At 39.3% G+C, this 25,172-nt stretch overlaps 1 protein-coding gene and 1 long non-coding RNA gene across 4 annotated transcripts; one reads left to right on the forward strand and one right to left on the reverse strand.

Annotated features, from left to right (window-relative positions):
* Positions 1-25,172, reverse strand: LOC110109669 (two-component response regulator ORR24). 3 transcript variants are annotated; one of them, XM_020840855.2, is made up of 7 exons: positions 24,852-25,172; positions 14,678-14,830; positions 14,244-14,585; positions 14,091-14,167; positions 13,278-13,920; positions 12,935-13,161; positions 1-125 (listed from the first exon to the last, which is right to left on the reverse strand). In XM_020840855.2, exons 1-7 carry the CDS (start codon positions 24,976-24,978, stop codon positions 111-113), a joined length of 1,584 nt encoding a protein of 527 aa, XP_020696514.1. In that variant the 5' UTR covers positions 24,979-25,172; the 3' UTR covers positions 1-110. The 3 variants fall into 3 exon arrangements, with proteins under 3 accessions (XP_020696514.1, XP_020696513.1, XP_020696512.1); XM_020840854.2 differs by having other exon boundaries at positions 13,278-13,917; positions 14,244-14,597; XM_020840853.2 differs by having other exon boundaries at positions 14,244-14,597.
* On the forward strand, positions 11,342-12,261 carry LOC114579446. Its single transcript, XR_003700417.1, has 2 exons — positions 11,342-11,466; positions 11,618-12,261. It is a non-coding gene; the product is annotated as an uncharacterized LOC114579446 (long non-coding RNA).

Here is a 25,172-nt window from a genome sequence, read left to right on the forward strand (position 1 = left end):
CCTAATATAAAGCTAAATCATTCACGAATCAACCGGATATTGAGAAAGAAAAACAGAATGGCAGAAGAGCAGCCACAGTTTATGATTTCTCCAGCAGCAGGCTTCTAAACTTAAGATCTACTAAACTGGATTAATCAAATGAAAGTAAGAAGACAAGTCAGCGTATGCTGATATTTATATTTAACTTGATAAGAAACATTAACTTGCAACAAGAGAAATAAGACATTCCCAACAGCATAATAGCAAAACCTATGACCAAGGCTTCGTTTAGGATGACTTTCTTACTGCTTCTTAAAACAATTTTTTAGTATAAAAATTTTAATTTTCAAACTAAAAAAATTGCTTTAAGAAGTAAAAAAACAGTCCCAAATGAAACCTGAGGCTCCAAGTAATTGAGATTTTGTGCTCAAGACTTACAGATGAAATTTACAGTACTACACATAAGCTGCGCGCTCTGTTGCCTTCGGTTGTGAATCTTTTGAACCCACAGCTATTTAATATATCTATATGTTATATATGGCAATGTAATATGTGAGTTGAATAGACATAATTATATCCCATCATGCTAATAACATTATATAAAGTTCAATGTGGGGCACAGAATATAAGCTGAAGGAACTGCCAGACCTTGTCAATCATGAAACATCTTTACAGACTTTGTGCAAATTAGTTTTGTATGGTCACATTTACAGTACATTTCATCTCTTCTACAGCCCAAGGGTTGATGTTACGTTTTGATAAATGTTGATCAAGTTCTGTTGGCCCATGACAAATCACATGATGCTGAGACATGTTTTTGCCATCTAATAGAGTTCGAGTCACCTTCATTTTGAGTTTGATAATATATTAATGTGGGCTCCAAAAATTCGGCCCCGGCCTCCCCGCTTGCTTTTCGGGGGAGTTTTAATGGATTAAGTTACAGGGTAAACTTTGGGAAGGCAGCTGGGTTTGTAGATAAGACACTACCCAAAGATTTCACCCTCATTTTGCGAGGACTTTATGATCTGAGTTCTAGTTTCCTATAGGCGCTAGCCTTTATAGTTAATTACCCCTCTCGATCACAAGAGAGAACTTTCGATTAAGGCTAGTCATCAATCAGATACATAGAAATGCATGTTATCTAGCATATAGTAGCAGCATGAGTTTAAGGGATGTGAGATTGAATTTTTAAAATAAAAATTTCAACATCTTATACTTAAAACAGATGGTGGGGGAATGGATAATGGACCTAATCAAGATCCCTTGATTCCATTGTCCCGGGCCATCATGGTCCCTGGTATACTTAGTCAAAGGAGATAGTCGACCCAACCTGATAGAAGGATTCTTGTCGGCAGTCATGGGTTGCTTCGTCCAAGGGTATACCTTATAGACCTGAGGTGGATGTTTGTCTAAGGGGACAAACTTGAATTTGTTTCCCCTGTTCCCATGTTGGCTCAGGAGGGGCCGACTGGACCGGTCCAGGTTTTTGTTTGGCGGAAGAAACAGGGAGAGGGGGGCGGAACTCCTGTGGGCCCCATGATGGGCTTAATGCAATTTTTTGGGGAAAATATTTGAATGTAAGGACTGATTAGGTAAGTTGTGATTCTACTTTGATGTTAATCAGGGGAATAGGAGGGAATTAGGATTATCATGAATTTGAATTGTAATTTGAGATCTAGAGTTCTTTTGCTTTGGGCTCTTGGCGTTGCCGGAGATTTGGAGAGTTGTTCTTCCTCTTAGATTGAAGAACAATTGTATCTTTGCTATTTTACTCATCGTGTAGTGGAATACAAGTCTTGCTTTGAGTTTTCCTTCAGTTTTCCTCTGGATTTCTGCTGTAAACAGCAGTTTGCTATTGCTTTCCTGCTGTGGAAAGCAATCTAGTCGGTGTTTTTTTCACCGATTTGGGCTAGTTTTGCTTGCGAACTAGAGTATTACCTTAGGGTTACTTGCGAACTCAAGTATTTTCTATCAAATTGGTATTAGAGCATCGATTTGGGACCGTCGGCGGCTGAAATCTTGAAATTTCAGCGAATTTTTTTTTCCCGGAAGAAGATTTTCATGATTCTTGGGAAGATAGATGGCCGGGAAGAAGGTAGAGGTCTTGGAAGGCGAGATCGGTCAACTAAAATCAGATTTGGAGGGAAAGTTCTTTGACTTTCAAACTCAAATAACCTCCAACATTGAAAGGATAGAGGGGAAATTCACAGTTAAGGAAGAAATGTTGAAGAAACTATTGGAGTTGAAGACAAATCCTACGACATCGGAAGCAAGAGAGACCACCGGAAGCCATGGTGTAGAAGGAAATCCGAACCCATTTAGGGGGAGGAGAAATCCGGAAGTGGAGGTCATTGAGGGGGAGGACGGTATGCCACCTGTAGAGCCATTTTCTAGAGAGGAGATGAGTTTGGGAAATGACCGGAGGGGTACTGATTTCGTCGAGAGAAGGGAAGAATTTCATCGCCGGGGCGCTGATTTTGAAAGGAGCAGAGGGAAATACGATGAAGGTTTCGGGTATAACCGTCGGAGGGAAGATCGTGACAGTTAGGGAGCACCTCTTTTTTGATGAATGGGAGGTTATGGAGGATTCAGGGGAAATGGGGGAGACCAACGGGTGAGGAAGCTGAAGATGCCCGTCTTTGAGGGTGAAGACGGACATGGCTGGATCTACAAGGTGGAGTGATACTTTGTTGTCAACGGGTTGACAGAGGACGAGAAGTGATAGCAGCGAGTTTGTGTTTGGAAGGAAAAGCCTTGGCATGGTTTCAGTGGCGTGACAGGAGGGAGCCCATCCGGAGCTGGAGAGAGTTCAAAGATTGCTTATTGGAGCTTTTTCAAGATGACAGGGGAGGAGATTTCTATGAGCAATTCTTTGCTTTGACTCAGAAGGGGACTGTGGCAGACTACTGGGACAAGTTTGAGTACTTGGCTAGCAGATTGAATCACATTTCAGAGTCGGCCCTGGAAGGGAACTTCATGAAGGGGCTTAAACCTGAGATACGTACAACATTCAGGGTGCTGGAGCCGAGGAACCTAGGGAAGGCTATGGAGCTGGCGCAGTTGGTGGAAGATTAGAAGAAATGAGAAAGAGGAGCTCGAGGGAACTATTTAGGGGGATCATACAAGATGACTACCACATTCTTACCATCAAAAGGGGCAGCTCCAGGGGGTCTGAAGGAAGCACCAAAAGAGAAAACTGGCGGGAGAAATGAGGGATGATTAAAAAAGCTGACAAAGAAGGAGATGCAGGATAAGAGGACAAAGGGGTTGTGCTTCAGATGTGATGAGAAGTACATGCCGGGGCATAGGTGCAAGGACCGAACTCTTCAGGTTCTCATTATCTATGAAGACCAGGAAGACGAGGAGGGAGTTGGGAGCAGATCTGAAGAGGAGGAGGAGGAGAAGTTGCACCTGAATGTGACAGAAGTCTCTCTGAACTCTGTCGTGGGATTCACTCCGAGTCACACTATGAAAGTGAAAGGAAAGATAGTTGACCGTGAGGTGATGGTGTTGATTGACAGTGGGGCAACCCACAATTTCATTTCCACCCAGATCGTTGAGCTGATGGGGATGGAGTTAGTGGATACAGGAGGCTATGGGGTGATGATGGGCACGAGAAAGGTGGAAATGGGTAGAGGAGTTTGTAGAGGGGTAGTGCTGAAGATTCAGGGGATCTAGGTGAGAGAGGACTTCATTCCCTTGGAATTGGGGAGTACTGACGTCATCCTAGGGATGAAGTGGCTACAAACATTGGGGGAGACCAAGATCAATTGGGGGACATTGAGGATGGAACTGGTGATGGGAGGAAGGAGGACGATTCAGGGTGATGCTGGCCTGACCAAGGTTGGGGTATCTCTCAAATCCATGATCAGATTCATACAGGAGGTGGGAGGGGGATATCTGGTGGAGCTGTAGCTCTTGTAGAGGGTGAGTGTGGGGGATGAGGGAGACATTCCACTGGTGGTGCAACCGCTCATACATCAGTTCAAGGAGGTGTTCCAGCCACCTCAGGGCTTACCACCACCCAGAGACCAGGAGCGTGTAATCCTTCTGAAGGATGGAGTGTCACCAATTAGTGTTCGACCTTATCGCTACCCTCAAATTCAAAAAGATGAAATCGAGAAGCTGATCAGGGAGATGTTGGAGTCAGGAATAGTCAGACCCAGCGTGGGTCCTTTCTCTAGCCCCGTCCTATTAGTCAAGAAGAAGGATGGGAGTTGGAGATTTTGCGTGGATTATAAGGCTTTGAACAAGGAGACAGTACCGGATAAGTTCCCTATTCCGGTGATTGACGAGTTACTTGATGAGTTGCACGGAGCAGTAGTATTTTTTAAGATGGACCTGAAGTCAGGCTACCACCAAATCAGAATGGAGGAGGATATTCAGAAGATGGCCTTCAGGACGTACGAGGGGCATTACAAGTTCTTGGTGATGCCTTTCGGGCTCACTAACGCCCCTACTACCTTTCATTCTTTGATGAACAGAGTATTCCGGCAGCATCTCAAGAAGTTTGTGCTGGTCTTTTTTGATGACATTTTGGTGTACAACCAAATGGAGGAGCACTTGAAGCATTTGAAGGAGGTTCTGAAGATACTACAGGAACATCAGCTGAAAGCTAACCTAAAGAAGTGCAGTTTCGCCCAGTCTAGGGTGGAATATTTGGGACATGTGGTGTCTCAAGAGGGAATGACAGTCGACCAGTCCAAGATTGAGGCCATGCAGAACTGGCCAAGGCCTAGGAACATAAGGGAGTTGAGGGGTTTCCTATATCTGATTGGTTACTACAGGAGGATTGTGAAGGGCTACAGTACCATCGCGTGGCCTTTGACTGAGCAATTGAAAAAAGAACAATTTTTTATGGGGAGAGGCGGCAACCCAGGCTTTGAGAGATTAAGAAAAACCGTGACGACGGTCCTAGTGTTAGCTCTTCCAGATTTCAGCCAGACCTTTATAGTAGAGACTGAAGCGTCAACATATGGCTTGGGAGCAGTGTTGATGCAGGATCACAAGCTTGTAGCCTATTTCAGTCAGGTGTTATCGACCAGGGCTCGATTGAAGTCATTATATGAAAGAGAGCTGATGGCCATCGTCCTAACCATTTAGAAATTGCGTCCTTATCTTTTGGGAAGACACTTCATTGTTAGTACGGACCAGAGGAGTTTGAAATACTTGTTGGAATAACGGATAGTGACCGAGGAATATCAGAGGTGGTTGTCAAAGCTTTTGGGCTATGACTTTGAGATCCAGTATCGACCAGGGGTGGAAAATAAGGCGGCCGATTCCTTATCCAGATGTGTTGGGGAAATTCAGGAGTTGGCAGTCTCAGTACCACTGAGGGTTAACTGGGGGGCCATCAAAGAAGAAAACCTTCAGAGCGAGGAGCTGAAGAAAATAAAAAGAGACTTGAGGAAGGATAGTAGTAGCCATTCAGGGTACTATTTGGAGGGGGAGAAGTTGTTACATCAGGGGAGGTTCGTGATGCCACGAACATCAACACACATTCCCCACTTACTATAGAAATTTCACGACAGTGCTGTTGGGGGGCATTCAAGGGTACAGAAGACATATAGAAGGCTGACAGCTGAGCTTTACTGGAAGGGGACGTATAAGGATGTGGAAGAGAAGGTGGCAAGGAGTGAGGTGTGTTAGAGAAATAAATATATGGCGATGGCACCAGGAGGGCTACTTCAACCATTAGCACTTTCAAACAAAATATGGGAGGAAGTATCTATGGACTTCATTGACGGCCTCCCCCGCTCAGAGGGATTCACAGTCATTTTTGTAGTGGTGGATCGACTTAGCAAGTATGCCCATTTTATTCTCTTACAACATCCTTACACCGCAGTATCAGTAGCGGCAACATTTATCAAGGAAGTGGTGAGATTACATGAGGTTCCTGAGTCAATTGTGTTTGATAGAGACAAAGTGTTCCTTAGCCAATTTTGGAAGGATCTTTTCAGAATGCAGGGCACGATTCTCAAGAGAAGTACTGCCTACCATCCACAGACAGACGGACAAACGGAGGTGGTAAACCGGAGCTTGGAAATATATTTGAGGTATTTTGCCGCAGAAACACCGCGGATGTGGGCGAAGTGGTTACCTTGGGCCGAGTATTGGTACAATACCTCGTACCATTCTGCTTCTCAAATTACGCCTTTCAAGGTGATGTATGGCAGAGACCCCCCACACCTAGTGCATTATGGGAAGGGAAGCACACCAGTGTCGTTAGTGGAGCAGTACTTGAAGGAAAGAGACAAGGTGCTAGAAAAGTTGAAGAAACATCTATAGAGGGCACAACAAATTATGAAGAGAGACGGATTCACACAGGAGGGACATGCAATTTGAAGTGGGGGAGAAGATGTTCTTGAAGCTAAGGCCCTACAAATAGAAATCAGTGGCTAACAAGCAGAACGAGAAACTGGCTCCGAGGTATTTTAGTCCTTATGAGATATTGGGGAAGATCGGTGCTGTGCCGTATTGTCTGAAGTTACCCGCCTCCGCTACCATACACTCGATATTCCATGTGTCACAGCTGAGGAGAGCTCTAGGAGAGCATGCAGTTAGTGTAAAGTTACTAGCATCAATGACGGAGGAGTTGAAAGTGGCTTTAGAACCCCTTGAGCTTATAGGGGTAAGATATGATAAAGAGGGCAATAAAGAAGTGTTGATTCAATGGAAGGATTTACCTGATTTCGACGCTACTTGGGAACCATTTGAAAGAGTGAAAGAACAATTTCCCTCTTTTCACCTTAAGGACAAGGTGAGTTTTGGGGAGGGGAGTAATGTTGCGCCTGTTCCTACGCCGACCTAGGAGGGGCAGGCTGGACCAGTCCAGGTCTAGTCCAACCTGGACCGGTCTAGGTTTTTTGTTTGGCGGAAGAAACAGGGAGAGGGGGGCGGAACTCCCGTGGGCCCCATAATGGGTTTAATGCAATCTTTGGGAGGAAAGATTTAAATGTAATGGCTGATTAGGTAAGTTGTAATTCTTCTTTGATGTTAATTAGGGGAATAGGAGGGAATTAGGATTATCTTGAATTTAAATTGTAATATGAGATCTAGGGTTCTTTTGCTTTGGGCTCTTGGCATTACCAGAGATTTGGAGAGTTGTTCTTCCTCTTGGATTGAAGAACAATTGTATCTTTTCTATTTTACTCATCGTCTAGTGGAATACAAGTCTTGCTTTGAATTTTCCTTCAGTTTTCCTCTGGATTTCTGCTGTAAACAGCAGTTTGCTATTATTTTCCTGCTGTGGACAGCAGTCTAGTCGCTGTTTGTTCACCGATTTGGGTTAGTTTTGCTTGTGAACTCAAGTATTACCTTAGGGTTACTTACGAACTCAAGTATTTCCTATCAGAATTCATCTTAGCTAACAGAGGGCTTTGTACCTTATCAATTATATCCTATTGATTAATATCTCAAGGATTTGTTGACATTGGAAAGCATATGGGCTCTGGCCATAACCGTAACTTAGTGGTGTCATTTGACGGAAAACCACTCGGTTTAGAAAGCCCCGGTCATAACCGTTTATCCTGCGGTGCTATTTGATGGAAAAAAACGTCGATTAGAGGACACATGCCACGTCTCTGCTGGCAGGAAACTGTTTGAGATTGAATCCTAATGATATTCTTGACTAGACATTAGCTCTTTGTGAGTTGAAGTGATTTTCAATTTGTCCATCTTGACAAACTGTTACGGAGGGTGGATAGGTTTGCTTTAAGTGATTTTATGGATTATTTCAATTTAAAATATTCTAAACTTGAATGATTCTTAGAATTTTTGGATTTTAAGTATTGGGCATTTGAGTATTTAGGGAGTATTTTGAATTTTTTGGAATTGACCACTCTGGTTGATATAAACATTCAACATAACCATCATTGGGGTGTTTTATGGGAAATTGTATTTTATTGATTGAACCATATCGACTCTGTTAGTTGTTGACAGAGGATCGGGCTTTATAGGCTTTATGCCTCTGAATGAATTTTCTTGGTTATCAATCTTGAAGACCTTACATGAATGTATAAAACAAATATGTCGGTCGATATCGTGATTGTATATTTGTTTGATGGTTCAAGGTGTGTCGACTCCTATCTGCCAGCATAGAAGGATTGAGATCGAATTTGGGTTTATTTTTTGACCCGCGCATCATCATAGACATTATATGTATACCAATAACACGCTCGTCGGGGCCCATATGGGTGTTTGGAGGCATTTTATAATTATTTGTTGAGCCTTGTCGACTCCTATTTACTTGCTTAAGATGATCGAGTTCAAATTTATTAACATGCGTAGCATCCTTAGACATCACATGTGTTCCTACAACACGCTCTTCATGGCCATGCGAGTGTTTGGGAGCATTTTATAATTATTTACTGAACCTTGTCGACTCTTATTTACCTGTTTAGTAGGATTGAGTTCAAATTTATTGACCCACACAGTATCCCTAGATGTCACGTGTGTTCCTACAAGACGCTTGCCGGGGCCAATGCGGGTGTATGATTGTACATACATTTCTCGGTGTTTGTGTATACAAATTGTAGTGCACATATGAGGGGTATTTGTATAGTATTAGCGGGTCTTCTACGACGGCTCGTAGATGTTCGTGTCTATCGTGGTCCTGTGTTAACCCGTTTTATATAGATAGACTGTCGTACATTACTTGTTGCTTTCTACAGGTGGATTGTAGTGCACTAACGAATCTCATTCTTTGCATTTATAGATGCTTGTAGATGTCCTGTCATATACATGATGAGTTTCCCACAGTAACTCATCGGCATTTACACCTGATATAGTTACTTTATATTTTGATTATAGGCGCACGCAGGGTGTATGACATATTTTCTACTGTAGCTCGTAGAAATTTGCGTTTGTCGTAGTGCTTCGATATTTGCCCGTAAGTTACATGTTGAGTTCATGAAGACTGTTCACTAAGAAACTTACAAGCCTCAACTCAATGTTCGAAATCTGGTTGAACTGAGACTCACTCATTACATCTTTGAAAATAATGATTTGATATGATTTTCTCTTCCCAAAACTCAAGTAGAAATTAATAGGTAACTACCTAACGATGTCTTCATCATCATTCTTTTGGTGTCAGCTTAAATAAAGAATCAATCATTTCAACCTTTGATGACTGTGTCCATTATGATGCCCTATATTTTCAAAAATAGTGGCCACTCCCTTGAACTAGAAACTATAGCAATTGAAGGCACATCAATCCATTCATCACGCCAATTGTGTGTTGACCTTCAGCACTCGTAGGCAACTACAGTATTTGTCCGTGAGTCGGCTGTAGTTGACTGGAGGCATGTGTGGTTGGTTGGGAGAGGAGGGATTTGATAGTGTGAGGGAAGGTGTAGGAAGTTGAGAAGGGGTCTATAGGGAGGAATGGGGAATTAGTAAAAATGGAGAGGTAGGTGGTGGAGTGTGGGAGCTGGTAAAAGATATGGTTGAATGATTGTAGGGAAAGATGTGTTTATGGAAAACGACGTGACGAGAGATATGAATCTTATTGCTTTTATGTTGTGGCACCTATAGCCCTTGTGGGAGGGAGAGTATCCTAGAAATAGACACTCATGGGAGCGAAGATGGAGTTTGCTAGGAGCAAGTGGTTGGAGCCAGGGAAAGCATAGGTAACCAAATATTTTGAGATGGGTGTAAGCCGAAAATTTGTTGAGGAGTAAGTGATAGGGAATTTTAAGATTGATGGCTTTTGAAGATAACCTGTTTATAAGGTGGTTTGAGGTGAGCAACGCTTCAGCCCAAAATGTAGGGGCAGTGTAGCGGCATGTAAGAGGGTACGAGTGGTATCAAGGAGATGACGATGCTTGCGTTCGACAACGCCATTCTTTTCAGGAGTGTAGGGACAGCTGAATTGATGGGTGATACCATGATCGAGGAGGAATTTCTTGAACATATGACTGCTAAATTCGCCACCTGCGTCGAATCAAAAGTGCAGTGATGTTTTTATTGAATTGATCTTGAATGAGTTTTGTTAGAGCTTAAAATTTAGATAGAGTTTCTGCTTTTGAAATCATAAGAATGAGCCAATTATATTGCATACAGTCATCTATGAAAATTACATAATGGCGATAACCTGAAATGGAAGAAACAGGAGCAAGCCCCCAAACATCTGAATGAATGAGGGCAAAAGGTTGAGAAGCACTATGTAAATCAGAATTAAAAGATAGTTAGTGGCTTTTAGCCACATTACAAGACTTGCATAAAACATGAGATGACGACAGACATAAAGATGGAATGAACTGAGATAACTTGCGGATGGCTTGCTGATTGGGATGGCCCAAGAGAGAATGCCAGAGAGATGTTGAGGCCAGCTTTGTTTGGAGAGTGAGCGAGGTGGGTTGTGGACTGGTTGAGATGAGGTAGATGCCATCACGACTACGGCCACGAATTAGAACATGATTATTTTGAGAGTCATTTATGATAAATTTCGGTGGCATTAAATGAAATGGTACAAGGATTATCGGAAGTTAATTTATGAATAGAAAGGAGGCTGTGCGAAAGTGAGGGAAGGGAACATGAAGTAGATGATGAAGAAGAAGCTTACAGCTGGTGTCTGAGAGTGGAAGAAGGTCTTGTCCGCTGTGTTGAATGGGTAAGGATGTCCCATTTTCTACTGAAATAAAGTTTGTTCCTTGATAAGGCAGTGAGTGATGGAGATTGTTGACATCTACTGTTAGATGGTTGGAAGCTCCCGAGTCTAGAACCTATTATGTTAATGGAAGGCTGTGGGAAGTGAACATGCCACGAATGGACGAAGACTAAGGTGGGGCGTATTGTGGGTTGTAGCAATGCCATCATAATAGAGTGGAGTGCCCAATTTTGCCACATATCTGACATAAAGGGCGTTGAGTCAGTACTGTAGAAGAGGTTGGGGGTCTGACATTGACTGTTGGGCGGCAGAACTGGGTGTTATGACCTCTGCCATGGTTCTGATGTGAGGAGCAGCCACGAGCCGAATTCCTGGAGGAGTAGAGAGCGGAGGTGTCTGAAGGAGGGATGAGATCTCTCTGTAGCTCAGCTTGAAGGTTGATCTCCTCACTACATAAGAGGGAGTATAAGGTTTCCAGGGTGGTGCGTATTGCAGTCTTGAAAGAGTTGTATGAGGGAGGCAACCTGTTGAGTATGTACATAATGATGTCTTCAACATCAATGTGAGATCCGACAACAGCTCTATTATCCACTAGAGATTTGATTTGAGCAAGATATTGGGTTATAGTGCGTCATGCATCTGAATACGATGAAGTTCGCTTTTGAGTTGAATAACACGTTCGTGGGCTGAAGACGAAGTTCAATGGTCATCCAAATGTCGTGTGAAGTGGAGAGACAGAGTATATAGAGAAGGATTGCTGGTGAGATGGTTGAGAGAAGAGCCGAGATGAGGTTTTGATCAATCAGTAACCACAACCGGTGATCTGAGGCTGCTCCGGTAGAAGTTGTTTCAAGTGGACATGCATGCTCCCTAGTGAGGTATTTCTCAAAACCACTGGCAAAGAAAAGTTGATATACTTGGAGTCTCTAAATAGTGTAATTGTTTATGGTGGCGTATGAACAATGAGTTTGAGGTTGTTCATAAGGAACTTCAGGGGCGCATGTATCATCATTTCTGCCATGGCTGCAGGGAGAGGAGTTTGATATAATCGGAGCTGATGAAGCTTGATCGGCCATTGGAAGAGAGGATGGGAGAATGTGAGTAGGTCTAAGAGCGGTGAAGCACAGGCTCTGATACCATGAAAGATTTTATAAAAGTGTTGAAGAACTCAGATGCATAGAAGAGGAGAACGTTATGAATACTGTAGCTGAATATGCAAACTCTCATATTGAAGTAAATCTTAGATGGTGAGTAATATAGGAAGACAACCGACATGCTGTTAGATAATGCAGAGCCGTTAGTTCGGTCTAAGTATGGAGGCGTTATATGCAGAGGAGCAGAGATAATGCTGAGCATCCTAGTGGTCCCTTTGGCTTTTTAGTGCAGCAGAGGTTGACGTATGCTAACAAATACAACAAGCGGATCTAAAGATATGTTTTTTATGAACATAAGATACATTAAATTCATTTTTTTTTTCAAGAAATTTGACGAACATTGTTTGATTTGTCTTACTTCTTTGAGTTACTGTAAATTGGACTAGGAATTTGGTGGGCATCCATAGGGGGAACTACAATGTAGTCAATGTATATTTCTAATTGTCTCTTTTTGCATATTTTGGCTAAGTTATTCAGAATGATACCTTAAATAATTAAGATGCATCTGGTTTTGATTCACCAGTTCTTTTTCTCTGAGCAGTGTGCACTTTGTTCATACTTTCTAAAGAATGTGGAGGGGTTATAATGTGAGTAAATTATGAATCTTTAGAATGTTATTTTTATATAATAATAGGTAGAAACAACGCTCGTAAGGAGTCCTATTGAAACCAAGAAATATAGGCATGCCTGCCATCCACACCAGAATAGATAGAGTTTTCCGAAAAAACCTGCCAGTGGAGGAAGACCCCCTAGGGATAAGAGACATAGGGCTGAAGAGAGAGCCAAAAAAGGATCTTTCGTGTATAATCCTGCATAATCTCGAATGTTATCAGTTCCGGTACGTAGACCAAATGATACAATGCAAGCAAAAGTTCCTAGATTCATGGAGATATAGAACAACATGCATTATTATTTTTGGAAAAGATTTGGTCATTTGGTTAATAGCATACTTAATAGCATATAGGAATAGAGTTAATAGCATACTTAATGGAGCATGAACTAATTAAATTTGGAAGCAGAAAACAATATTTTTATAATTTACTAAGTATAATTTAAAATATAATTTAATAAGTATAATTTAACAAACTAGAAATTAGGCATGCCTTATATGACATTTCCAGGAAAGAAAACCCATGAACGCATTGGTTAGAGTTGAAAATGATTTTTCCCTTAGAAGAACGAATCGACATACCTGCCTGAGTGCTGCATGAAGATCATCTTCATATGCAACATCATTTAAACATGCAATAATTTCAGGGGAAGAACTCCTTGCAGAAACAGTTGTAAAATTTAAAGGGCTTCTTTGATTGAGATTTTCATTGATATTGCTGTAAGCATCCACCAAAGAAGTGTCATTTATTGCTCCCATTTCTACATCTAACCCAGAGCAAGAACTAAACTGCTGCTGTTTTTGTTCCGCTGCATGAAGAAGAGATGGTTATCCGCAAAGAAAACAATCAAAGTTGATGGCTGCATCGAACATTATAGAGGAAAATGAACCCAACAACTTAATGTTCTGGCCTTAAATTACTTACAGGGAAGCATTGTATTCAACTCCATCGACAAGTTGTCATCCGAATCACATCCTTCCAAGTGGATATTGCTGAACAATGTGCCAATTTTTGGACTTCCTTCTGCATATCCGAGTTGTTTGGCTGAACTTAGACAAGAGTTTAGATCAGCGGGCAAAGGAAGTTGACAAGTCTGTGTATAAGAATTCAGTTGATTTGACCTTCGAAGGAAAGACTGAAAGCCTAAGTCATTATATGCTTGAGTTGGTGCATTCATCACTAAGGAATTTCGTATAAGACCTGGGTTTTCAGTTACAAATTGGTCTGTTTGTGGATTAATTGAATGTTGTGGTCCAGTTATCACTTCGCTTGACTTTGTATTATTTGCATATTTTCGATTCAAATCATTCTGACCGTTAAAAGGATGAGTAAACCATGTTGGTTGCATGGTAGCACGGCCACTAGGAAATTGCTGAGCAGGATAGTACGTGGAAGGTGCAAGCATAGTTTTGCATCCATTGACACCAAAATTTTCGAAGCTGATGGCTGAACATCGACTGTTAAGAGTCATGAAATCTGAGCTCCCAGCATATACACTTGTGCCAGCATAAGTATTGAAGTGTTCGCTAAGTCCCATTCCATTCCTTTTAAGACCTCTCCTATACTTCTGCCAAAAAAAAGTTGCTTTAGTTTGACCATGTAACTAGATTATGAATAATCAGGAAAGGCAAAGCTACATCAGTGAGAGCTGGAATGAACAAATTTTACTAAGATAGACTAAGCAAAACACCATTTTTAGATTTATAGCACTTAAGAAAAGTTGGTATTTTGCCTAACCTGTAAATGACTGGCTACATTCTCACGGCTAAGCCCTGGGATATTCATGATATCAAGTATTTTCTTTGGTACTGCCCCTGAGAGAAAGAAGAATGGTTTTAAGATTACAAAAGATAACCATGGAAAATATAAAATGCATGAATGTTTACTAACGATCAAGCCCTAGTTGGTTGACAGCATTGATGAATTCAGCATGCAACTCAGCGGTCCATGTAACTCTAGGTTTCTTTTGTGCAGTCGCTTCATCATCAGAGTCATCACTGTCATCATGATCTCTTTCCTTTCCATGGCTCTTGAAATCTTTTATCGGAACATCTTGTGATGTCCTTGCATGATCCAGTTTGTTCCAAAGATCATAAGAACCTTTCTTTTCCTTTAATGATTTCCTGACCACATGCTTCCAGATGACCTTAATGTCCTCTAGCCGTATAGGTTTAAGAAGGTAGTCAACCGCTCCATGCATTATTCCTTTCATCACACTCTTAAAATCACAATCTACAGAGAGCACTGCAAAAGAAATTGGTACTAGGATATACAGTGATAAAATAACAAGAGAATGAAATTATTTTGGAGGGTTATTTGCTTACTAATTACAGGCAAGTCCATCTCAAGGCCCAAAATCTCCAAAAGCTTAAACCCATCCATGTCCGGCATTTTAACGTCACTAATCACAAGATCATATATATCTTTGTTCTCTCTTAGCAGTTTCAAAGCATCATGTGCATGCTGGGCAATGGTAACTGCAAAAGAATTAAGATTGTTTATGAATACTTGAGCAATGTTATGATTAGGGGAAAGTAAAGGAAGTGAAATGAATTACAAGTAATTTATGAGTTGATTCTAAATCAATGTTCGTTGATTTGAGATTTTCAGCAGTTTTTTCACTTTATTTTGCTCAAATTCTTAATGCCCAAAAGAACCTTCAAAATATTCAATTTACCTGACAAATTCATATCAAAGAAAATAAACTGTCACCTCTAATCGTTTCTAAAAAATATTATCACACAAGCTCACCACTTCAAAACAAATATATCCAAGCACAATTATGAGATCCACAAGCTTTTTATCATTCTTTTTCTTGTGTGTTTTGTAATCTCAGTAGCATCAAGTTTGTTTCATCATCCTTTTATTGAAAATATTTAGATTGTTTAGATTGGATTAAATGGTAAGAACTTGCAGCCAATATCAGTAGAGTTGTGGTGGAATTTATAGTGGAACGGTGGTGGTGGATTTTATAGTGGAATTGCTTGATCTTTCTTCTAAAGATAGAAGATCATTGAGTACACACTTGAGGACTTGGAATGAGGCTAGGGCTAGATTTGGGTGGGTTAATTGTGGAGGCCTAGAGGTTACCTTGATGAAGGAAGTTAATTATGAAACTAAGGTAGATGTGGGACTCGGGTAATGATTGGAAAAGGGGATAGATCAAGAGGCATGATAAAGGTTTAGGGTAAATAACACTTTGTAGATGGAGAGGGAAGGCTACTGGAGTCTGGAGGCTTGTGGAGGTAGCGGTGTTGGCTTAGGGTTTGTGTAAGGATGAAACCTGAGAGCTCAGAAGCTTAGGATTTAGGATCTATGGCGAGGCCAAGAGCTTTCAGGTGATTTCTGGATTTCTTCCTTTAGGGTTTAGGCATGGAGGGGAGAGAGAGATAATAATAGGATAAGAAGAAGAAAACCTCATTACAAAGATTATTCAAGTGCTCAACCACAAAGTTTCACACAAAAACAAACATTTGTTGTAACCTTGCCTGGATCTAGCATAAAATTTATTGAAATCTTCTTTGATTCATGTGGAGTTTGAACTTGATTTATTGGAAAAGCCTTACAAAATAACTTGAATGGTTCCACCTCTTCAATTTAAAATTTTTTAAACTAGAAAAGCCCAGCCAAAATGAGCTTGGATCTTTGGATAAGATCCAACTTAGAGCCACCTTTCAGTTAACTTTCAACCATCATAGGGCTTTGCTTATGGATGATTTGATGCGTTGCATCAAATAATTTATCGCATTCAACAACATTTAACTTATTTAATTCATTGCAGTTAATTTATTAAAGTACTTGAAGGTTATTGTGGGAATATTTTCAAAATTTAATTATGTCTTGCCTTATCATACGGTTTGAAATTAAGATATCTCATGTTTACATCATCAATGGACCTATAATTAGCATAACCAAGAGTCGGTAATCTCTTCCTGCACGCCAAATAAATCATGCAAATCAGGTAAAGCAAGCAATGAAAATTGATAGATAGTAGGGCGCCTAGTGGTGAGATAAATGAGGTGCAACTGATGGTTTTATGATGGTGGTGAGTTGATGTGGAAAAAAAGGAGGCTCAGAGTGTTAGACCTAAGGGTGGAAAAGGATTATGGGTTAGCTGAAGAGAAAAATCTAGCTTGGGACAACTTTGGTGAAGACTAGGGCTCAATTAAGAATAGTTTAAGAGGCTATTTGGTTTACATTAAAATGAGTGTAAAGTATTCTAAATGCAGGAGTTTGAAAAATATTGATGTTGATCTGAAGTAAACCAAAATATACTGTAAAGTTTTGGTGTGTTTGGAATTCTTCCTCTAATTTATTCTTGGTGTATTTGAAATTCATCAGATTTGCGTGATTTCCAAATATACTAGAACTTCATTGCCAACTGCCGGCTGCCGCCGACCGCCACCACCGCCTACTGCCGCCACCTCCATCCCTAAACGCCACTATTACTGCTGTCGCCGCTGCCACGGCTGGCAGCCATTGCCGCCGGCCACCATCAGCGCTGGTCACTGCCGTTGGTTGCCATCACTGCCTGCCACCGCCACTAACCACCATATCTTTGGACTTTACACTGTATTTATTTTACTTCAAACCAAACAAAAAAATTAATTTCCGTATTTATTTTACATTCATGCAACCATTGCCGCCAGCCACCATCAGCGCTGGTCACTGCCGTTGGTTGCCATCACTGCCTGCCACCGCCACTAACCACCCTATCTTTGGACTTTACACTGTATTTATTTTACTTCAAACCAAACAAAAAAATTAATTTCCGTATTTATTTTACATTCATCCAAACTAAATCAAGGTATTTCAAATACACTGCATTAATTTTACATTACATTCCTTTTTAAGCTAGCTAAATAGCCCCTAAGATGTGGAATAAGATCTAGGGATTGTGGTTAGGTGGTGAGAGGAGTGAAGGCAAGAAGGTGATGGATTAAGAGGGCTCAATTTTGTGTGGGAGGTTGGGGCCAAGAGCTTCCAAAGTGAATAGAAGTTTTGCTTGGGCTATTGGGGTGGGTTGTGGAGAGACTGAGTGATGTGAAACAAGATGCGATAAACAAGAATTGCAATTAAGATATTAATAGAAGTGATGAACTTTACTTTGATACCAAATAACTCTTTGTTTGCTCAAGTTAAAGTTTAAGAATATAGCGTTGAAAGATTAAGCAATATCAATAGATTACACGTTGAGATTACTAGAATTTGCAAAATAATAACCAAAGATCTAGGTAATGCAAATAGCCAATTATGACAAAGCCCCAAATTTAAGATATAAATCATTCACCTTGAGGTCCGTCACTCGTTTTGAAAGTGGTGGCTAGCGGAGGAGAATCGTAAGTAGGCTTAGCGATGCTACTAGTAGACAAGTGATCTTGAGAGGACTCGTCGCCGGGAAAGAAGCCGGATGTGGAGGAGCGGGTGGCGGCCGTCAATGATCCACTCGGAGTCGGGACATTTTTTGTCGATGACGATTATGAAAGTCGGTAGGATCCGATCCAAGTAGGCTCCAACGGTATCGTCGTCGGAATCAAATCCCGCATCGAAGAACGGCGATCGTTGGATGTCGAGGTTGCCGTGAGCGTCGAACACAAGTCCCCATTCAAATTCGGGGTCCGCCATGCATTCTTGCCTAGGGTTGAAGGAGTCCCCGAGAGGGAAAAGGAGGTGACCGGTCTTGGGGTGGTGGAGGGAGAAGGAAAAGAGATGTTATTTAGTGGGAGGAAAGAAAGCTGAAATCTGATTTGAGTTTTAATTTAGAGGAAATAGGGAAGCTTTGTTTTCAAATCTCACATTTCAAATTTGAAATAAAAAACTGAAATCCCGTGATAGATGGGGAGGTATTTAGGAGATATTTAATTATTGATTAAAGTGTGGATTGGAGAGAGAAAAGAGCCAAGGATGGCCGGCCATGAGGGGGAGCTTAGAGGGCAATTAATTTTAATTAAGTGGGCCCTCTAAAGAATAAATAACTGTCATACAAAATATGAATTTTCAGTTTCAGATTTGGGCTAAAATACGAAGGTTTCCAAAAAGGATTTTTCTCTTGGCACGTTGGAATTCACCAATAAATGCCTAGGGAAATAATTAGGCACTTTTCTACTAGGTGAACTTGTAAAAAGGAAAGGAAATTAACGATTGACAAGTGAAATTTGAATTTGTTTTGACAACAGGTGACCGGTGGGTTGTTTGGAGGTTGTTATGGGGCGGCGTGGAGAGGAGACCGGCGGCTGGGGTACAGAGAGGGCCACCGGTGGCTGGGTGGTCCGGCAACAGCTGCTGGCCGGCGGTAGAGGGTTGAGGGGCCGGCGGCCAAATGCTTGGTTGGTCCCAAAGAGGCCGGAGGCAGGGAGAAAAAAGGGAAAAGAAAAACAATTGCCTCAAATACTTCCTCCTCAAGAGGTTCCAATCCAAATCCCCACAATGACGATGAGGTCAAGAGACATGAAAGAGAATAATAGAGCAAGAAAGAACCTAGAACTCACAAAGAGATCTAGCTTCTCCTACGAACTCACTAAGAGATCGTGGAGGTTTGCACTCACAAAGAGAACATGAAATGTTAAATTTTCATTCATCAAAAACTAAACTATTACATGAGAAAATGGCCATATAAATAGGCCTCAAAATGACAAAGAAAGTAAAGTACTAAAATGCCCCTTGGGCTACAATAACTATCAAATACTCATAAGGGCAAAAACGGAAAAACATGAAATAAAAATAAATTACTACATAAAATGATGGAAATATAGATCATGATCGTGGCCGTCGATCTCCGGCATTTCCTGGAGGTACATGTGTCGAAATCGCTGCTGATGTCCCCATCACTGAGGATGCTTGGGAGAGGAAGAAAACAACAGCTAATGCTAATTTGAGTGCAATAAAAGAAAACACAAGATAATTTTGAAGCTTACCAAACGGAAGAAAAGGCTAGTCACCAAGCCAAACTAAGTGAAGTTTCAACTTCTTTGCAACAGATTAATTCCGGAATAATCCTCTTCATAACCTCTACCCTCAAGTATAAATTTCATACTCCATTACAATGAAAACTCAAAGAGAAACCTTGTTATTTGCACAGATGGTGGTAAGAGTTTCAAACTGCGCTATCATAACACCAGCAAGCAAGTTTGGTTAAATAAAATTTAAAGTAATTATTATAAATGAAAATCCATTGAAGTAAGATCATGAGGTGTGATTGTAATTATAAGGGATGCACATGGTGTTGCTTCACATGTAGCGGGGAGAATGGAGTTGCCCATTAGATCTGTTTCTCTATATGTTGGAGAGTAATGGATATTCTCTTTTACTTCATTTCTGATTTGATTAATTTCTTCTCTCAACATACTTATGGTATCTCTCATCTATTTGTTATCAGGCATATGCGGCATCATTATCTGCAGAAAGCTGTTCCACTAACCCCTGCTCCTCAACGGACTTGACCTACTTTAGCGGTATTCATTAGATGCCTACTTTAAATCTTAGCCATTAATCTCCTCATGTTACTCTGTTATTATAAATACCATGTTCATAGTAACTACAGTTGTAACAATTACAATTCCAATTCTCCAAATTATCTCTGTTCTGTATTTGCCTTTATCTTTGCTACAGCTGCACCTCTTTATTATTCATATAATCTTGAAAGCTTTTGTGGTTGCATTTACTTAATTAGTATCATAATGGATAATACTTAAATGAACAAAGGTAAGAGAAAAAATTAAGGAGATATTATGCCTTATAAAAAACTAATAATAATAATATGCAAAAAAATTCACACTAACTTAAAAAAGATTGATTTCTTGCCCTAAGGGATGGATTAGGCGAGTTCAAGTTTGGGTTTGGGTTCGGGCCAAGAGCTTATGAAGTGTTTACATCCTTTGCATGCGCTATCCGGGACATAGAAGTGGTTGTGGAGAGGGTGCTCCATAGAGGGAGAAAATGACAACTAATTGTGGGCTCCTAAAATTCACAATTGGCTTTCCTAAGAGAATTAAGATCGTATGACCATGTCGCCCCAAGTTCTCATGGACCTCGGTCTACTTTGTCAAAAAAGATAGTTCACCTAAGCTAACCAAAAAATATTTATTGGTAGCTATGGGTTGTATCGTCTAAGGAGACTTTATAGACCTTAGGTGAATATTTTTCTAAGGAGATAGTTTTAAGTCAATTATAGTTAATAGAAAGCTTTGTTCCCTATCAAGTGCATTCTATGATTAACAACTCAAAGGTTTTTAAGCCATTAGAGTGCTTATCGGCTCTGGCCATAACCGTAATTTAATGATGCAATTTTATGACAATTATTGAGTCAGAGGGCCCCGATCATAATGGTTTTTCTATAGTATCATTTGGCGATAGAATAATCGATTAGAGGACACATGTCATGTCCTATTAAAGAGAGATTATTTGAGAGTAAACACAGTGATACGTTTGACAATATATGAGCTCTTAATAAGCTAAAAGTTATTTTTAAATTTGTCACCCACAAAAATAATTGCGAAGGGTGGATGATTGTTACTTAAAATTTGAGGCAGTTAATTTCACTTAATTTTTTTTAATTATATTTGATTTTAAATGTTTACCAGAATTTAAGCCTGAAATGATTAGCTATGGAATTTGGGGGCATTATGAAAATAAGATTCCCTCTTATTGATATTGACATTCAACATGACAATTAGTGGGGGTAGGGCTGCAAGCGAACCAAACGTTCAACGAGCTACTCGTTGTTCGGTTCGATTAAAGCTCGTTTGTGATCGTTTAATTAACTAAGCAAACAAACTTGAACAATATTTTAAATACTCGATTCTTAAATAAACAAACTTGGACACTAATGCGTTCAGCTCATTTATGTTCGCGAACAACATCATTTGAAGTTCGTGAACAAGTTCAATAAGAAGCTCGATAAAAGCTCGATTCATGTTCGATTTTGAACTCGTGAATAAAATCGATAAAAATAATTAATATTTGACTATAAAATTAATAAATATAAATAATCATTGCCTTTGTTACATAGACAATTGCTTTTATTATAAATATGTTTGTTCATAGATATGTTCATGAACGTGTTTGTTTGATAGTTAAAAAAAATTCGTTAAATATGTTCACGAACAAGCTCGATAAGCACTAAACGAACGAACATGAACTGAAAATGAACCGAACATGAACACTCATAAATTTAAATGAACCAAACATGAACACAAACAATAAAGCTCGAATAAACATGAACCAAACTTGAACAAGCTGATATTAAATGAACACAAACATGAACACTCACATACTCGGCTCGGCTCGGTTCGTTTGCAGCCCTAAGTGGGGGGCGAGTCTCTGAATTATTTGTATTTAAAAATGAGAGATTAATTTTTTTGAAGTTGACCCCTTTGATTATGATGCATGATGACTGCGCACATCATAGGGGTGTTTGAATGCTTTCATTTTATTGATTTTGACCTTATCAACTTTGCTAGTTTGTTTGTAGAGGATTGGATATGTTATTAAGACTTGCAATTGCATTTATAAGATAAAATATCATTGTGAGTATCAAGATCAAATATTTGATTGCAAACTTGCTTGGTTAGAAAATTCTGCTCAAATTATTATTGTGGTAATTTAGCACAAGGTGGAAGTCTTGTCAATCCCCGCCTTGAGGACATGCAGAGTCGGACTTCAAAAGTGGAACTTACGAGTTCAATAAGATAGATGTTGCCTGCAGGGCTTTGGGCATTACAACTAACTATGTTATCTTCAATAAAATAGATGCATTTTATATTCTCTCATGGAGTAGAAGCCTTGCTAACAGTCAAGTATAACTTACACAACCAAAGATTATCTATCACTAAAGAGGAAAAGTCATCATCTAACAAGAAGCAAATAAAGAAATCATATATGGGACACTAGAATTGCAAGAAGAATTGTGAATCCAATTGACCATAAATCAAGAGGAATAAAGAGCAAATCAGAACTGTCCACATGAAGTCTTATAGAGGAATCCAAAGAAATTTTCCAAAGGCAAGGAAAACAACAATTGTTAGGTATTAATTGATAAAGCACCACAAGCCATTTCAATATTAGTAGTTGAGGACTATTAAAAAACTGTTATAGTCGTCTCTCTTAACAAAATTGATCACAAAATACCAAGATAAGGATCATCAAGCAACTTAAGCTATCAAAGAAAAGCAAGTGACATATAAATGCACATATAGTGATAACATAATGAAGTATTAAAAGCATTTTTTCTCACACAATTGCTAAAATGAATTCACAAGTAGAGGTAAAGAGCTAATTTTAAAGATAGATTTCTTTTTGGGTAAGTCCATGGCCCTCGACAAGTTGTCCCAATGGCAGGAAAACCTATTTGATTGCCTCCTCACTAAGGCAAGCCTTTGGCCCTCTAGAAAGGTGCATCCTTTATTTGCTGACACTATTATCGCTTTGTTGAAACTAAAATCTTTATATCCACAAGAATCATACATTAACTAATATTCAATTAGCTTATAAAAGAACTTATGTTTGCTACAAAAAACACATGGTTCAACACCCTCACTAAGGGTTGTTTGGTGGCAAGTTTTTAGAGTTCAGGGGTATTTTAAATAATGTAAAGTACATATAGCATATTTGGATAATTACTGCTACCTATGAGTCTACGTATATTTATAGTGCTTAATGATCACAAACATAATTTGATAAACCTGTTTTTAATTAATATATATTTGTTGTAGATGTTTAGTACTAACATTGTAGGTATACATTGGTAGAGAATTCACAATATTAAGTACATTTCTAGGTAGACACAAGATTTGAAGATTATTTGAAGCTAAAGTTAACAAAGCAATTGAAAATTCAATTAAGTTGGGGAAATCAAGTTAGCCAGAATAATTCAAGTAAGGAATCAAAATTTTATTTTTTATTTTTTAATGAATCTTTATTATATGTGTTCAGGTTTAAATATTACAAGATAATGTGCGCACACACGCGTGCAAAAGGTTTAAGTCAAAATAAGTTTTTTTTTTTAATATTAATACAAATCATAACGGATCCCTCTATATGATTATATCGTAATGTACAAATACACAATATGTATTAATCTATATTCCTAAATAAGATAAAAATTTGTATTAATTACAAACTTTCAAAAATTGAACTAATCATGCTATACAATAAAAATCATATTATATGATCAGTGTTATTTGAGCTAAACCACCAAATTAATTACTTTAATTAAATTAATTCAAATTTTAAATGAATGACTGAATGATGCACATCATATTATGTGATAGGTTTTCTTAATTAGTCTAGGTAAACAACTAAAATTAAGAGCCGATGGGATATGATTTAGATTGAACTAATCATACTGTATGATATAAATCTTATTGTACAATCACATAGAACTTTGTTTTTATTATTGAATTAGGATTTTTCTAGAGGCACTAAATATAAAAATATTTTTTCTCATCTTAAAAAGAGCACGAGAAAGGAGAAAGTTAACAAATTAGTGAGAAAGGAGAAAGTTAACAAATTAGTGAGAGAGGTGGGATAGAAATTTTTTTTTTGGAGAGATAAGTTGTTGCTTGATTTAAAAAACCATTGTGAGATTTCTCCTTGCGGCCATGCACTTGATATTGTCTTATTGTTTCTCTAATACCTTATATTGTTCGTATTTGTATTTGTGGCTATTGAGAGAGCTTGTGATTTGTACTTTTAAGGGATCATTGTGATCTCAAAGAGCAAGATTAAAGAAGTTGGCCAGTTGGATATGTTTGTTTTATTGAAAAAGAATGTAGAATAAAATGAATACATTATAAGGTAAATATAATACATTAAAAATATTTTTGAATTCTTTGGTTATGTTATTATTAATGCATAAGTTTATTTTATGTGTTTATTTTAAAGAAAAATTAATTCAATATAAAATTTGGCAACAAGGCGGGCTGGCAGTAGTGATGGCGGTCATGGTGGCAGGCCATAGGTGTCTGTGGTGGTGGGCAACAAATGGGAGTGACTCTAGGCGACAGCTGGCAATAGAGACGGACAACGACATCGATGGCGTACGATGCTTTACACTAGCGGTGTATTTAGCATTTGCCAAAATAAAATGGATTCCAAGTAAAATGAAAATGAATTAGATAGTGAATTCCAAATAAATTAAAATTTTACTCTGCATTTTATTTACTTCCACTTAAACATCAAGATTTTCAGAAGTCATATATTTGATTTACTTTAGAATAGGATTACTTGCAACCACATAGACCCCAAGTGAGATGTTTCAAATTCCACAACAAATTGCTTTTCATTTATTTTTCCTCCCATCAAACAGCTGAAATTTCAAAATCCTACATTTTTTCTTAACTCTGCCACCTAAGTCTCATTAGTCCCTACTACAGTAATTCACCATACGTCAACAAACCCAAATACGATAATTTACCAACAAACTAGACAAATCAGCAAAGATTAAGCGAAAACTACTAAGCCAATCAATCAGCAAACATAAGAAGTTCGAAAAATCCGGACCTTTGTATCCGCACTCAAGGAGGAGCCGCTCAAGCATTTTGAGCGAAAAGGCGTCGTCGTCGACAGCTAGCACCCGCAACTCATTGGGAAACCCGCGGGCAATCATGGAGTCTTCGCATTTATCCATGAGAGAGAGTACGACAGCAGAGAACGAAGAGAAATATAAAAACCCTAGAAAACCGCAGTCTTTCACCGTTTGCTATCTCTCTCTCTATCACTCGCTCACTCCCACTCTCTCGCCCATTCCCTCTCTCTCTATCTCTCATCACGGGGTTTGGTAAGTGAATGCTGTTGCTTCCATTTCTGGAAACAGGGGGCGGG

The sequence above is a fragment of the Dendrobium catenatum genome, unplaced genomic scaffold (genome assembly GCF_001605985.2).
Source record: "Dendrobium catenatum unplaced genomic scaffold, ASM160598v2 fragScaff_scaffold_390, whole genome shotgun sequence".
In the NCBI taxonomy this organism is placed as follows: domain Eukaryota; kingdom Viridiplantae; phylum Streptophyta; class Magnoliopsida; order Asparagales; family Orchidaceae; genus Dendrobium; species Dendrobium catenatum.

Excerpts from the sequence above, each read along its gene's own strand:
- LOC110109669 (XM_020840853.2), bottom strand. The coding sequence starts at position 24,978 with ATGGATAAATGCGAAGACTCCATGATTGCCCGCGGGTTTCCCAATGAG. Across the intron at positions 14,168-14,243 it reads CAACCAACTAGGGCTTGATC|GGGCAGTACCAAAGAAAATA; the intron begins GTTAGTAAACAT and ends TCTTTCTCTCAG. Across the intron at positions 13,921-14,090 it reads ATGTAGCCAGTCATTTACAG|AAGTATAGGAGAGGTCTTAA; the intron begins GTTAGGCAAAAT and ends TTTTTTTGGCAG.